At 41.4% G+C, this 15,558-nt stretch overlaps 1 protein-coding gene across 1 annotated transcript in view; it reads right to left on the bottom strand.

Moving 5' to 3' along the window:
• Positions 1-15,194, bottom strand: part of GTF2F2 (general transcription factor IIF subunit 2) — a 331,921-nt gene extending 316,727 nt beyond the window's left edge. Inside the window, exon 1 of the mRNA XM_089678738.1 lies at positions 15,014-15,194. Within this exon, the coding sequence (XP_089534864.1) occupies positions 15,014-15,082 (69 nt within the window). The 5' untranslated portion in view covers positions 15,083-15,194. The remainder of the gene's footprint in view (positions 1-15,013) is intronic.
• Between the last annotated feature and the right edge of the window lie 364 nt (positions 15,195-15,558).

The raw sequence follows: 15,558 nt of genomic DNA, 5'->3' as shown, positions 1-15,558 counted from the left end.
TTGAATGTTCCTTTTTTTTAGATAACTTGTTGCTAGGCAGATTAAAAATGGAAAACGCATAAAAAATGCAACAAGCTTTTGATGCGTTTTCAATGCATTTTAGGCCGGGTTCACACCAATGCAGTTTGCATTTTGTCCGTTTTACAGTGCGTTTTTGCACACATTTTTGATGCATTTTTATGCATTTTGCAAAATGCATCAAAAACATGCAAAATGCATGAAAACACTGCACAAAATGCACTACATGCTTTTTCTGTAGCGTCTCCATTTAAATCTATTGAAACAAAACGCAACATTTTGCATTTAAAGAAGTCCCTGGCCCCTTTCCAGAAAAGCTGCAGCTCAAAAAATCATAGATGTGAACGTGTCCCATAGGAAACCATATTAAATGGACTGTAGTGCGTTTCTGCAAAACACATTGATGTGAACCAGGCCTCAATGGCGAGGTGCATTTTTGTTTTTTTTCAGCTCGCCAAATATGCACCAAAAATGCAGCAAGCATGATTGTTATCACCGCAAGGGAATCACAATGGACCAGTGTGAAGACATACATTGAATTTAAAGAGATGCATTTTTATTGTGCTTTTTTTTTTTTTTAAAGCAAAAGCGCTGCAAAAACTGCTCAGTGTGAAAGCAGCCTATTGGCGGAGAATGTGCTGAAAATAAATTCATATTCATTTAAATAAATGATATTAATAAAAAAGTCAAAATACAATACAATTATATATAAAAAATATATATATTTTTTTTTTTTAAACTGTCTATTTCGGTTTTTGTCCAACTGCATCCTGAATTTTCAGTTTCGGTCTAAGAATTTTCATTTCGGTGCACCAATATGTGATTATAGTTACACATACCCAACCCTAACCATGTATTTTATCTAGTACCTAAATAGTTTTTTGTAATTTACCAGTAGTTATCCAACAGTATGGTATCCATTTGCAGAATAGCTTATGTTCCAACACATCAGACAGAGTCAGCACAATTTGGTTAGAAATACACCCACAGCCTAATAATGAACAATAAAGAAGCAGCACAAGGATGAGGTTGTCCCTCTAACGCTCCTCCTAGTGTCAGCCTTCCCTCTCCTAGTCAGAGTGCATACACAGGCAGCACTTTGACAGGTGTCACTGAACAGACACCAGTCCTGTCATTGCTGGACGACTGGCAGGTGTCACTGTGCTATGTGTGTGTATGAGACTGGGGTGGGGAGGGGCAGCGCTGTGAGGTCAGGATTGTGAAGGGTGGTTTAGGGGAGATGAGGGGCTGTAGGGTAGTAGTAGAGGCAGGTCAGGGGAGAAGCAGAGCCCCTTGAAGAAAGTGTGCCCTGTGCAGCCCTCGAGCCTCCCACTTTGGGCTCCTCCTACAGGATCATTGGGTGCAGTCCAGGCTGAGGTGTCCAGGGAGACACCGCCTTGCAGGGGACCCCCCGGTTCCCCCCAGACAGGCTCCAACTGCAGCTCTGAGTTGGGTCTGGGCAGCATGGGAACCCTCTATACCCTGGACAGCTAGTCCGGCCACCTATCAGCAACCATCAGTGTAGCATATCAGTGTCCAGAAGTGCCCATCAATGCTGCCTTATCAGTGCAGCCTCATCACCACTCATCAGTGAAGAAAAATCACTAATTTATAAAATACAAAACCCAGTGGTGAATACAACCAAAAGAAAGCTCTGTGTGAAAAAAAAAATCATATGGGTACAGTGTTACATGACCACACAATTGTCATTCAACGTGACAGCGGTGAAATCTGAAAACTGGCCTGGTCAGGAACAGGGGTAAAAATAACCAGTAGGCAAGTGGTTAAAAAAAGGCTCCTATCTTTTTTAGCTGGCTCTTAGATACAAAGCAAATATATCATGCCCTGCTTTAACACTTTGTAAAGTATAAGTGCCTTTTATTCATTAACCACCTAGAGTTTAGTTTTAAATTGTGGTCCTGGTATTCTGTATACAGACAACACAAAGAAACTGTGTGAACACATTGATGTTTTCTCAATCCAAACCAGCTAAAATTAGTAAATTTCACCGTTATGAAGTAGGACTTACACCAAACCCTAATTGCACTTATGACATTTATTTGTGGTCTCTAGTCATTGGGGACATTTCCCCTAATTTCATTTCCCAGTGACACCAAGCCAAAAACTGAAATGGTACAGGTGTCAACAGGGCAGGAAGACTGCCAGATGTCCAAAAATCCTGCCAGATGTCCAAAGATGGCTCTTGCCCCATGAGACATAACAGCTGTCATTGTGACACTGTTACTACAAAAGGAAATAAGTGAAAGTCTATCCAACAGGGACACAAACAATAAAACCCGACAGAGGCTCTAACCCTTCCATGCTCTAGAAAAAGTTTTACTTGGAGCAGAGCGCTGATCTGAGTGTTTAGCCCTAACCAGCTGCTGACAGTACATGATCAGCTCTCCCCCCAGTGTCTACTCTAAAGTATCAGAAAGCACCCTTCCAACATACACACTGGCAGCACTTTCCTCACCGACTACACTACATTCTCTGGAAGCTCATTTCAATGTCTACACTACATTATTTAGCAGCTTTTCCCTTGCTACTCTGAATCATCTGTGGGTTTACAGTCCTGAGGATGCAGGAATTTTAATGTATTTTTGCTGAATTGATGTCTTCATTCAACCTAATTAACCATGTACTTACACAGTAGCTTCATTTGTGGGTCTCCCCTTACTTTCTGCATTAAACCTAATTACATGTGCACATGTTCACACCACACTTAGGCAGGCCATACACGGTTCAAATTCTGAACGAATGTTCTTTCGAAAACTGGAGATTTTGTGTGTTTTGTATTACTAGTTTCTTACAGTTTCATGTTCTTACAGAAAAGAATATTCGTGGCTGGGAATCTTTTCATGCTCATTTCTTTTTTAACTATGTTTCTCACACAACTGATTAGAAAGTTGTTCGTTTTTCAAAAAAATTGCAACATGCCAAATCACTCAAATTTGGTAGCCGCACGAAAATTGTTCGATGCTGCAGTCTCTCTAATGGTGACAAATTCAAATGAAAATTCCTAGTTACAATTTTCTAAAGGAAATGCATTTAGAATTTGATCCATGTATGGCCTGCATTAGTCCTTATCTCTCTCCACAATACTGTGTCCTGCATTCTGCGTCACACACAGGTGGACAAGCCACAGATGCTATTTACAGAAGAATTGAGTAAGGCAGGTAATGGAACCCCTTCCCACTTATGCAGACCTGGGTAGTACTCACGTCAAGACAGGCGACAGTGAGCACCGCTTTCGTTTCCTTACCACATCAGCATGGACACATGCAGAATGCTTTGCCATTTCCACTCAGTGCCTTTTGGGAAAGTGGGATAACTCATAACCATTGCATTTTATGAACTATGATAGAGTTCTGTCCATCACAAAGGCTACGCTGCACCTGCCCCCATCTATCTACATATCCATCATGCTTTTACTTGAACATGTAATTCAAGGTTCCCACACGGGGTCTTTTTGTGTACCACATTGAACACTGGTTACACACGCATCCCTGGGCCTTGTTTCTAACAACTCTCAGTTTTTCTTCAGCCCCAACCACTTTTGACACTGTCCTTACTAAGAGTGCCAATGATACTCTGCAAAATCTAAACACAAACACTCTGTTGTCATTCTTACCAATCACCATCCTTTGGCCACTGTTTGACTACACTTTACTCCTTCAGACTAGGGATGTACCGATATATCGGTGACCGAAATGTATCGTCCAAAAATACTGTTATCAGCATTTTGCCAATAGGAAAAAACGTGTCGATAATGGCTGCAGAAAAAGCAAGATTTTGCTAAGATTTTATCATGTTTAGGGTGCATTTTTTTATGTAATTAAAAAAATAAATGTATCAAAACTGAAACACGTGTGCATTTTTGATGCGCTTCCAAAGCATTTCAGGCCTGGTTCACAGCAATGCAGTTTGCATTTTTGCATGCACGTTTTGTGATGCGTCATGCAGTCTTTTACTGGTTTTTTTTTTGGCCAACTTGTTGCTGGGCAGATTAAAAGCGCAATATGCATCAAAAACACAACACGTGTGCGGTTTCAGTGCATTTCAGCCATGGTTCACACCAAAGCAGTTTGCATTTTGTCTGTTTTGCTGTGCTTTTTGCATTTTTGCATGTTTTTGACTATTTTTTTTTTGCCAGCCATACATGGATCGAAATTTTGGCTGGTTCAGCAGGGACCTTGAATGGGCAAGTAGAACAATTTCTGTACAACCACCCTGTCAGATTTTCCACACTTAATAAGTGCCGCTGCCACTGGTTATATCTCCATTTCACGATTTAAGCCAAATAACTTCTCTAGCAGAACAGTGCAGCTGATCTAGCAGTGGCTTCGAAAGATTCTACAGTAGCATCAGCCAAATAAGCAATAGCTTTAAAAACTACAAACAGGAAATTTAAAACCTGCTCAGCTTAAGCACCTGAAGCTCTGCTGAAGAAAGATGTTGAGATTTATGGTCCATCCAGACATCTATGTTTCTAGCTACACAGACTGCTGCTAAGGCAGGTGCCATGACAGAAGCACTGACATCCCAAGCTCTTCTCAGAAGTAGCGTCAGTTTCACAGTGCATCTATTCCTTAAAAGAGAAGTGTGGGATGTTTTTTTTGCCCATCATACTTACCTAAATGGATGCAGCATCGGTGCGATGCGGCTTCTGTTCCCCGCCAGCTCTAAGGGTGAGAAGTCAGCAATCACATGACCAGTGATTGCTCAGTTCTTACAGCCACTCTGAGCAGAGAGCGGTCTGCTCTGCCCCCCAGCGCTGACTAGAGCGCAGGCTTGTGAAGGGGGGTAACGAGAGGCTGAGCCAGGTGTCGCTCCAGACTCTGGGGTGGATCCCGTCTTTGAAGGCAGGATCTTTCCCCAGCCAGGACCAGCCAAGTGACATCAGCGCACTGTCAGCTGAAAACAGGTCACAGGAGTGCAGAACAAACTGCACTCCTGTGATCCAAAGGAGACGTACTGCTGTACTTCTCCTTTAATGCTGCCATAATCCTCAACAAAGAAATCTGGACTCTTGGAGACGTATGATAAGGCAGCTTTAATCTATTCCTTCTTACATGCAATAACCTAAGGTTTATGATTTTCATTTCAGGCTCTTACAGAATATGATCTTTAAACGATTGTAGGAATTGAAAAACTCTTCTCTGCTGTTATTGCAATCTTCTGTATATTCTGTTTTGTAGAGAAAAGAACTGAGGAGGCGTGGGATGTGTTGATTTGTGTAAACTGTTTGCAACAAATCTTCCACTCCATCTGAAGCAGGGTTTCTGCCATGATATACCCATCGATCACAGGCAGGTGATGAATTGGTCCACTCCCCACCAAGCCTACACTCTGTCTGAAATGCTTATCCCCCTGAGTGACTCAGGAAAGCAACTTTCTAAGATTCCTGCACTGATCGACACCAGCCATCCTTTCCCATCCATCTCAGGCACTTGTATAGGACATCATGTGGGATGGACAAGAGAGGAGGGCCAGAGAAGGATCAGAGCACCAGAACAGGAACCTGTCACAGCAGCTTTCCTGCCCAGCTCTGCATGTGATGGAGACCAATACTATATTGTAGACTGCTGCCTCGAAGACCCCCGCCCCCCCCCCCCCCCCCTTCACACTGTGTCCTGAACCATTCCATTCCAACAGTCTGGCGGTAATCTACAAAGGAGAGGAAAGAGCACAGAAACTCTCAGACGCTGTCCAGAACACCATAGCTTGGGCATTCACATGTCCCCAGAGGGAGAAAGAAAAGGGTAAAAACAACCTTGGGACTTCTGGAGTTGACCCCCAAGAAAGGATAGAGGCAAGAAATTGGAATACACAAGAAGGGTCTACCCTCTGGCTAAGCAGAAAGGCAAGGCAGATCTGCACCAAGAAGGGGACCACTGACCCATCTGATCAGGAAGTACTGTGACAAATGATTTGCTACTCCTGTACAGTTGGAAACACAAATTAAAAATTGAGGGACAAGGGAATTTTTTATTCACTATTCAGTTTGTATTTCCTGTAGAAGGAACAGCCAATAATCTCTCATGTTTCTGTCCTGGGAGATATTGTGAAAATATTCCAATGAGGATAATAAATAAATTTAGCTCTATATTTCAGTTCCCTATGGTCATCTTCAGAAATATCAGTCTATCCATCTGTGCTTTAATGCCCTCTAACTTCTTTAACCACTTCACGGTCCCGCAACATTGTACCCAAACTAAAATTTTATCATTTTCTTCACACAACTAGAGCTTTCTTTCGGTGGTATTCAATCACCACTGGGGTTTTTATTTTTTGCTAAATTAACAAAAAAAAGACCGAAAATTAAAAAAAAAAAAAAACATTTCTTTGTTTCTGTTATATAAGTTTGCAAATAAATAATTGTTCTTCATAAATTTAGGCCAAGATGTATTCTGCTACATTTCTTTGGTGAAATTAACCCAAATCAGTGTTTATTATTTAGTCTGTAGGAAAGTTATAGAGTTCACAAACTATGGGATATATCTGAAAATTGATCAATCCTGAAGTAATGACGGCCAATCTAATTTCTTAAGGCCCAAAAGTGTCAGAACAGTACAGATATCCCCCAAATTACAACTTTTTGCAAAGTAGACAGTCCAATGTATTTCATAAGAGGCAGGCTGAGTTTTTTTAATTTGTAGTTTTTTTGTGATAATTTTTCAGAAAATGAAGAAATGAAAAAATGATTTTCATAATTTTTTTTTTTTTACATAATGTCACCAGTGCAGTACAGCTTCATCATATAACCGGTGTGGTGGTGATCAGGGACACTGAGTGTTGACAGTACAAAAAAAAAAAAAAAAGATAGTTTCAATTTTTGTTTATTTTTTTATTACTTTTTTTTTCTTTTTTTAAGGTTTTTTTTCATAATACACTATGACCAAAGTAGTATAATGGTACCATAGTAACATTGTACTACTTTGGGGAAGCGATCAATTTTTTTTTTTTTTTACACAATTTGATTGCTTATAGCAAAGAATTTCTTTACTATAAGCAAGCATTTAGCCGAATGAAATCGATTCATTCAGCTTTTTTTGCTGTGATTAGCTGTGATTGACCACAGCTAATCACATGACACAGATGGGCTGTGACTGGCCCAGCCTGTGCATGCGATCACTGTGACCATTCACAGCTAGCATGAAAGGAAGTCATCCATTGTCTACAACTGTCATGTGACCTGCTGTGATTGGTCACATGGTACTGGCAACGGGGCCAATACACAGATCTGTCATCGGCCGTGTCCGAGGTACACAGCCAGTGACAGATCTCACCACAGCACGGCTCTGTGGGCATGTGCAGAGCGCGATCCGGGAAGGACGTCATATGACGCCCTACCGAAGGGAAGAGAGGTTCTCCCGGCCGTCATTTTACTATAGGTTGGGCGGGAAGTAATTAAACAACATATGTAAAAAAAAATATAACCTTCTAGAATTTTCCTGTTATCTCTACTCCCCTTAACTAAAACACTGCAGTTACCTCAGCTCCTGATATTGCATAGTGAAAAATACTTGACTGCACTTGCATGTTTAAAGTTCAGACAAATCTTTCCTTTCCACTCGAAAGATAAAGCTAAAAGAATAGTGTACACTGTGAACATATCACAACTCAAAGTAGACCTAGACCCAATCACTAGTTAATGTCAGGGCTTTTTTTTAATCATAAAATACAGTGGGGATCAAACGTTTGGGCACCCCAGCTAAAAATTTGCATTAATGTGCATAAAGAAGCCAAGGAAAGATGGAAAAATCTCCAAAAGGCATCAAGTTACAGATTAGACATTCTTATAATATGTCAACAAAAGTTAGATTTTATTTCCATCATTTACACTTTCAAAATAACAGAAAACAAAAAAATGGCATCTGCAAAAGTTTGGCCACCCTGCAGAGTTAATATCTTGTACTGCCCCCTTTGGCAAGTATCACAGCTTGTAAACGCTTTTTGTAGCCAGCCAAGAGTCTTTCAATTCTTGTTTGAGGTATCTTTGCCCATTCTTCCTTACAAAAGTCTTCCAGTTCTTTGAGATTTCTGGGCTGTCTGTCACGCACTGCTCTTTTAAGGTCTATCCATAGATTTTCAATTATGTTGAGGTCAGGAGATTGTGAAGGCCATGGCAAAACCTTCAGTTTACGCCTCTTGATGTAATCCCCCGTGGATTTCGAGGTGTGTTTAGGATCATTATCCATTTGTAGAAGCCATCCTCTCTTTAACTTCAGCTTTTTCACAGATGGCATCAAGTTACCATCCAAAATTTGCTGAAATTTTATTGAATCCATTTTTCCTTCTACTCGTGAGATGTTCCCTGTGCCACTGGCTGCAACACAACCCCAAAGCATGATTGATCCAACCCCATGCTTAACAGTTGGACAGAGGTTCTTTTCATTAAATTCTGTGCCCCTTCTTCTCCAAACGTACCTTTGCTCATTCCGGCCAAAAAGTTCAATTTTAACCTCATCGGTCCACAGAACTTGTTTCCAAAATGCATCAGGCTTGTCTATATGTTCATTTGCAAAGTTCAAACAATGATTTTTGTGGTGAGGACGTAGAAGAGGTTTTCTTCTGATGACTCTTCCATGAAGACCATATTTGTACAAGTATCTCTTTATAGTGGAATAGTGTACCACAACTCCAGTGTCTGCCAGATCTTTCTGGAGGGATCGTGCAGTCAAACGTGGGTTTTGAATTGTTTTTCTCACAATCCTGTGAGCTGTTCTGTCTGATATTTTTCTTGGTCTTCCAGATCTTGCTTTAACTTACACTGTTCCTGATGACTGCCATTTCTTAATTACATTCCGAAACAGAGGATATTGACATCTGAAAATGCTTTGCTATCTTCTTATAGCCTTCTCCAGCTTTGTGAGCGTCAACTATTTTCAGTTTCAGTTTTCTAGACAACTGCTTAGAACAGGCATGTCCAAAGTCTGGCCCGCGGGCCATTTACGGCCCGGGGGTCGGTTTAATACGGCCCTCCAACAGCCCTCCCTGCTCTGTGTAATGTGGCCCTCCCATGGCCCTCCCTTCTATGGCAGACAGTCTTCTGCTTGAGAGCAGAGGGCAGTGCGCATGCCTGACTGCGGCGTGTTCTCCCTGGTCTGTGTAAATGCGGCTGTCGCACGGCCCTCCCTTCTGTGGCAGACAGTCTTCTGCTTGAGAGCAGTGCGCATGCGTGACTGCGCCGCGCTGGGAGCGACAGAGGGCGGTGACGTCAGGGCCGGGCTTCCAGCGTGAAGTGTGTTTCTCTTCCCCTCCCGGCTGCCGAGCAGAGACTTCAGCTCCAGCTACCTTTTTCACCCTTCACATTAGTGCAGGTAAGTTTTTTTTTAATTTATTTTCAATACATTGTGAAAACTCAGCTGTCAGTTGATCTTAATGTTATGAAATGAAAAGTATGTCGTTTGCAATTAACTTGGCATAAAATAATTTATTTGCATTTAATTGTAATGGTTCAAAGAATGTTCGGAAAAATGTTCGGCCCTCCACCATGTTCACTTCATCCAATCTGGCCCTCTTTGAAAAAAGTTTGGACACCCCTGGCTTAGAAGAACCCATGGTGCTGATTGTTGGGACAAGGTCAGATGAGTCTGGGCATTTAACCACCTCCCGTCCGGCCGTTGTATATAAACGGCCGGACGGTGGCACTGCAGGGTCGGGTGGCCGTCTATAAACGGCCTCCCCGCACCCTGCTTGTGCGCGCTCCCTGGGAGCGCGCAGCACCGCAATCCGGTGCCCGCTGTGTCCTCCGGACACAGTGAAACACCGGTCGGACGGGACCTCTGTACGAGGTCCCGATCATGTGATCACTGATTGGCCAATCAGTGATCACATGCAAAGTAGTAAGCAAGATGTCACTTGTGACATCATTGCTTACTAAGTGTGAAATCTGTGAATGATCACAGAGGTCACATGTACCATGTGACAAGCTGTGACCAATCACAGCTCACTCAGTACTTCTCAATGAGTGCAAGAATGCACACAGAGAGAAAGAGAAATGATTGCTTTTACATCCTATATGGGTGTAAAAGCAATCAGTGTAAAAAAAAAAAAAAAAAAAAAAATCTTCATCACCCCCCACAAGTAGTACAGTGTCACCATGGTGACACTGTGCTGCTAGGGTGACAGTATGTAAAAAATAAAAATAAAAAATAATAATATAAAAAAATAAATAAAAATGTAAAAAAAGTTTAAAAATTATAATTTTTGCTTATAAACTAATTTGGATTTTTTTTTTTACTAAAAAGATAACGGAATACATTTTGGCTAAGATTTATGATGAAATATTATTTATTTGCAAAATTTTATAAAAAAAACTTTTTTTCAAAATTTTTGGACATTTCATTTACATAGCAAAAAAAATACAAATCCCAGTGGTGAATAAATACCACCAAAATAAAGCTTTATCTGTCTCAAAAAAATGGTAAAAATTCATTTGGGTACAGTGTTGCATGACTGCGCAATTGTCATTCAAAGTGTGATAGCGCTAAAAGCTGAAAATTGCCCTGGTCAGGAAGGGGGTAAAAGTGTCCGGTCTGGAAGTGGTTAAAACCTTTGAGATTGACATCACCTGGTCTTCCCAGACGATGATTGAGAACAATCCATGACACTGGCAGGTCTCAGCTTTGCAAAGGGGGCAGTGCATGCTATAAATTCTGCAGGGTGCCCAAACTTTTGCAGACACCATTTTTTTGTTTTCTGTTATTTTGAAAGTGTAAATGATGGAAATAAAATCTAACTTTTGTTGACATATTATAAGAATGTCTAATCAGTAATTTGATGCCTTTTGGAGATTTTTCCATCTTTCCTTGGCTTCTATATGCACATTAATACAAATTTTTAGCTGGGGTGCCCAAACTTTCGATCCCCATTGTAGGTGCAGGAACTCCCCTTTTATGAGTCACCACTTGTCTCCACCCCCTACCCACCTCCGAGTAGTATCCCTTGGTTCTACCCCCTGCCCATCTAACAGTACCACCCCTTTTTGAGAATACATAACCATGTATCATTTTGTGGTGCTAAGTATTTTTATTTTTTAGTAATAACAAGAAAAAAAAGTAAGATAGATCCCGCAACAATAGACCCCCCCCCACAACAGACTTCCGCAGCAACAATAGACCCCCATGCAGAAATAAATCCCCTACAACCACAATAGATCCCCCGACAGCCAGCATCAATACACCCCAGCATCCCTTGCCGTTACGTACATTCAGAACTATGTTCCCCCACATTCCTGCTGAAAAAAGCCCTGGTTAATGTGATTTCATGGTCCACCCTGGTCACCATCAGGAGAGAAAGCTACCTCAGAGCAATTAAGTACATCTGATGCAGTTAAAAAATAAAGAACAATTTATCCGCTTCCTGCCCGTCCAATATAAGTAATACTGGTACAGGGCGACACGGGTGTGCAAAACCACGTATATATACGTGATTTTGCATTACCGGGTAGGGGGCGCGCGTGCCCTACCTAAACCGCTATCCACGGCTTTGGCTGTCAATGACCGGGTCCCAGCCGGTGATTACTCGCTGGCACCTGGTGATCAAGGAGCCTAACCGACGGAGGGAGAGAACTGTAAGTAAATAATACAGTTCTCTCCCCTGTCAGCTCCTGCACACTGCTATGCATGGCTTTGCATAGCAGAGCCATGCAAAGCAGTGTGTATACAATGAAGCATGCACACACACACAGCACACGGTAAAACAGCACAAAGTTAACCCTTACTGATTACTGTTACTGATCACTGTATTGGTGTCACTGGGGATCTCAGTGACACCAAGTCAGTTCCCCCCCAGTATCAGAATGCCCACCGCAGTCCTGTTATAAGTCGCTGATAGTCGCCATTACTAGTAAAAAAAAAAAAAAATCCAAGTATATATACTGCCATTTGTAAATGTTATAACTTTCACATAAACCAATTAATTTACATGTATTGGGTTTTTTTTTTAGCAAAGACATGTAGCAGAATACATTTTGGCCTAAATTTATGATGAAATTAGATTTTTTTTTTTTTTTTACTGGACATGTTTAATAGCAAAAAGCTAAAAATAGTTTTTTTTTTTCAAAATTGTCTTTTTTTTTATAATGCAAAAAATAAAAAACGCACAAGTGATCAAATACCACCAAAAGAAAGATCTATTCGTGGGGAAAAAAAAGTGCGTTTTTTTCAAAAGTTTCAGGTGTTTTTTGTTTTATTTAGCAAAAAATAAAAAAAACTCAGTAGTGATTAAATACCACCAAAGGAAAGCTCTATTTGTGTGAAAAAAATAATAATTTCATATGGGTACAGTGTTGCATGACCGCGCAATTATCATTCAAAGTGCGACAGCACTGAAAGCTGAAAATTGGCCTGGGCAGGAAGGGGGTATAAGTGCCCAGTATTGAAGTGGTTAAACAGTATTTTATGGACAAAATAGCAATTATTAATAATACACAGTGCTTTAGCAAACTAAACATCATCCTGTTACTGTTTACATCTATTTTGACTATTGTAACACTTTATCTTTAGTGTATCAACAGACTGCTGGCACTTCCACCCAGCAAGTGTACACAGACATTTGTGTTGCATTTTTAACCACTTAAAGTCTGGACACTTTTACCCACTTCCTGCCCAGGCCAATTTTCAGCTTTCAGCGCTATCACACTTTGAATGACAAATACGCAGTCATGCAACACTGTACCCATATGAATTTTTTGGCATTTTTTTGAGACAGATAAAGCTTTATTTTGCTGGTATTTATTCACCACTGGGATTTTTTTTTTTTTTTTGCTATATAAATGAAAAAGTCCAAAAATTTTGAAAAAAAGTGTTTGTCTTATAAAATTTTGCAAATAAATAATCTTTCTTCATAAATCTTGGCCAAAAATTATTCCGTTCTCTTTTTAGTAAAAAAAAAAAAAAAAACCAAATTAGTTTATAACCAAAAATTATAACTTTTAAAAAATATTTTACATTTTTATTTATTTATTTTACAAATGTGTCACCATAGCAGTACAGTGTCAACATGCTAACACTGTACTACTTGTGGGGGTTATGAAGAATTTTTTTTTTTTTTTTTTTTTTTACACCGATTGCTTTTACACCCATAAAGGCTGTAAAAACAATCATTTATCCTTCTCTCTGGCTGCATTCTTGCAGCCATTGAGAAATACTGTGTGAGCTGTGATTGGTCACGGCTTGTCACATAGTACAATGTTGTTGTGAATAGCCTTGTACCATGTGATCTCTGTGCTCATTCACAAATTTCACACGTAGTAAGCAATGTTGTCAGAAGTGACATCTTGCTTACTAATATTCATGTGATCACTGATCGGCTAATCAGTGATCACATGATCGGGACCTCGCACAGAGGTCACATACAACAATCGGAGGACACAGCGGGCACTGGATCTCATTGCTGCATGCTCCCAGGGAGCATGCACAAGCAGAGGGCAGGGAGGCCATTTATAAATGGCCACCAGCCCCTGCACTGCCACCGTCTGGCCGTTTATATACAACAGCCGGGCAGGAAGTGGTTAAAGGAACTTGTATGCAGCATCTTAATAGCAACTATGAAGCAATGTACACAAACCAATCTCAACCAGATTACAATCTGACCTCAAAACCTGTGTACAGTAACATGTAATTCTGCTGAATGACTCATCCACCTATCTTTGCACAGCAATAGAGGGGATATCTTCCAACGGGGACATTTGTTTTCACTCACTTCTGGTTTTGGACATTGGGAAGGAAGTGAAGGTAAATCTCCCCAATGGGACATAGACTGGAAAAAAAACTGACAGGGTTAGGCTCCATGTACACGGAACACTTCTAAGGGATGGAAACTGCTGGAAAACATAGGTTAAAAAAACGACAGTTTAGCCACGTTTGCGTTTAGGTGTTTTTTAAAGATAACCTCAGGAGACCTTCCAAAATGCCCAGAATGCACTGAAAAACAGTAAAAAAAATTAACTTTCAGACATTTTGAGAGAAATAGAGAGCAGAAGCAGAGAGAGCAGTATTTGTTGAGACTAGCTTTTTTTTTTTTTTTGTGGCGTTTGGATGTGTTCCAGCTCATTTCTGTGCAGAAATTATTGCAGCAGTGTCTAACATATTTGCTTTCATGCGAAACCTCAAAGTATAGTGTACCGGGTCCATTTGAGTACCGGCAAAGTGCTTTGCATGCATTTTTTATGATGAAAAAGGGCTCTGGACATTAGGGAGCGTTCAGGGGCTGCTGGAAAAAAAAAACCGCAGAGAAGCTCCTAAACATGAGTTTATCAGCTGCAGTGTACATGAGCCTTATAACCCTTCCTTAACCTCTTCACGCCGGCCGCACACAAATGTGGAGCATCCCGCCGTCTGGGCCTAGACGCCGAGTGGCCTCACATTTGTGCGCAATTAAAAAAAACATATGTGCTGAGAGTCTGAGAGTGTGCGCCCAGCACACGTCCGGTACTCAAAGAAAGGTCCCAATCTCCTCTTTCGATCGGGACCTTTCATGATCATGTGACCGCGAATCACGGCGGTCACATGACCCTAAAACCCTGCCTCCCATCTTCTGAAACCCTTAAAGGGCCAGGAGCCGCGGGCGCCAAGGGGTTGATAAAAAAAAAAAGTTTTGTCTGTCACTCTACTTGGAGCATATCCTCAAAACCTACATCCCTAGTTCCCTTATGCCGCAGAATGTGTCCTGTTTTGCTGAAAAAAACGTAGGCATCTGTCTAGGAAAATGTTAGAGACAACAAAGGATGGTGCTATGGATATCTAATGCTCTGTACAGCACTACAGCAGCTGGTGGTGCTATGTGAACAAGTACTGGATAGATGTGCTCATGGTGAAGCTTTAGATGAACAGTAATCCCATACACAAAGAGGACAGCTGTGGAGGAAGGAGGAGAAGTGTCCTAATGAGGAGCTGTCCCTCTAATGAAGGATAACCGGAAGCGTGGCAGTCACTACATGAGACTTCACTCCTCGTACACCAATGATGTATGCGGCCTTCCTCACCTTCACCAGCCACACGCCTGTGTTCTGCTTGGCTCCGCTTAGATCCAGCTCTCCCTTTTCCACAGACATGTCGGTGCTCTGTCTCCTCACAGCTCTACAATGCTACCACAACACGGACACCACACACAGGGGAAGACCAAAAGCCGGTGCACACCGGAGTACGGAGCGCAGCGTGGGACACACTTCCGGCAGCGCTCACACTGCCCCTTGCCGGATAGCAGTGGTACTGCTGTCAGTGCTCCTATCAGCTGGGTGTCAAGATCACTATAGAAGAGAGAAGGGATAATGTGATAATAGAAGGGATCACCTAGTCAGCAATCTAGGATCAGAAGGCTCCGTTCACACCTAGGCACCTTGCTTTTTGTCCGTTTTGCAGTGCTTTTCTAAGTTCGTTTTTCTACATGCGTTGATGCGTTTTCACAGTGTTTTGTATTTTGTTCAGCCCTTTATTTTTCTTTTAACCACTTGCCGACCAGCCACTGTAGAAATACGGTGGCAGGTCAGCGCGGCTGGGCAAAAGCACATTTTAAAACGTGCGTTTGCAA

Source organism: Staurois parvus, unplaced genomic scaffold (assembly GCF_062004578.1).
Source record: "Staurois parvus isolate SC_StPar_1 unplaced genomic scaffold, SC_StPar_1.0 ptg000017l, whole genome shotgun sequence".
NCBI classification, from domain to species: Eukaryota; Metazoa; Chordata; class Amphibia; order Anura; family Ranidae; genus Staurois; species Staurois parvus.
This window is presented reverse-complemented; position numbering and strand designations above follow the sequence as displayed.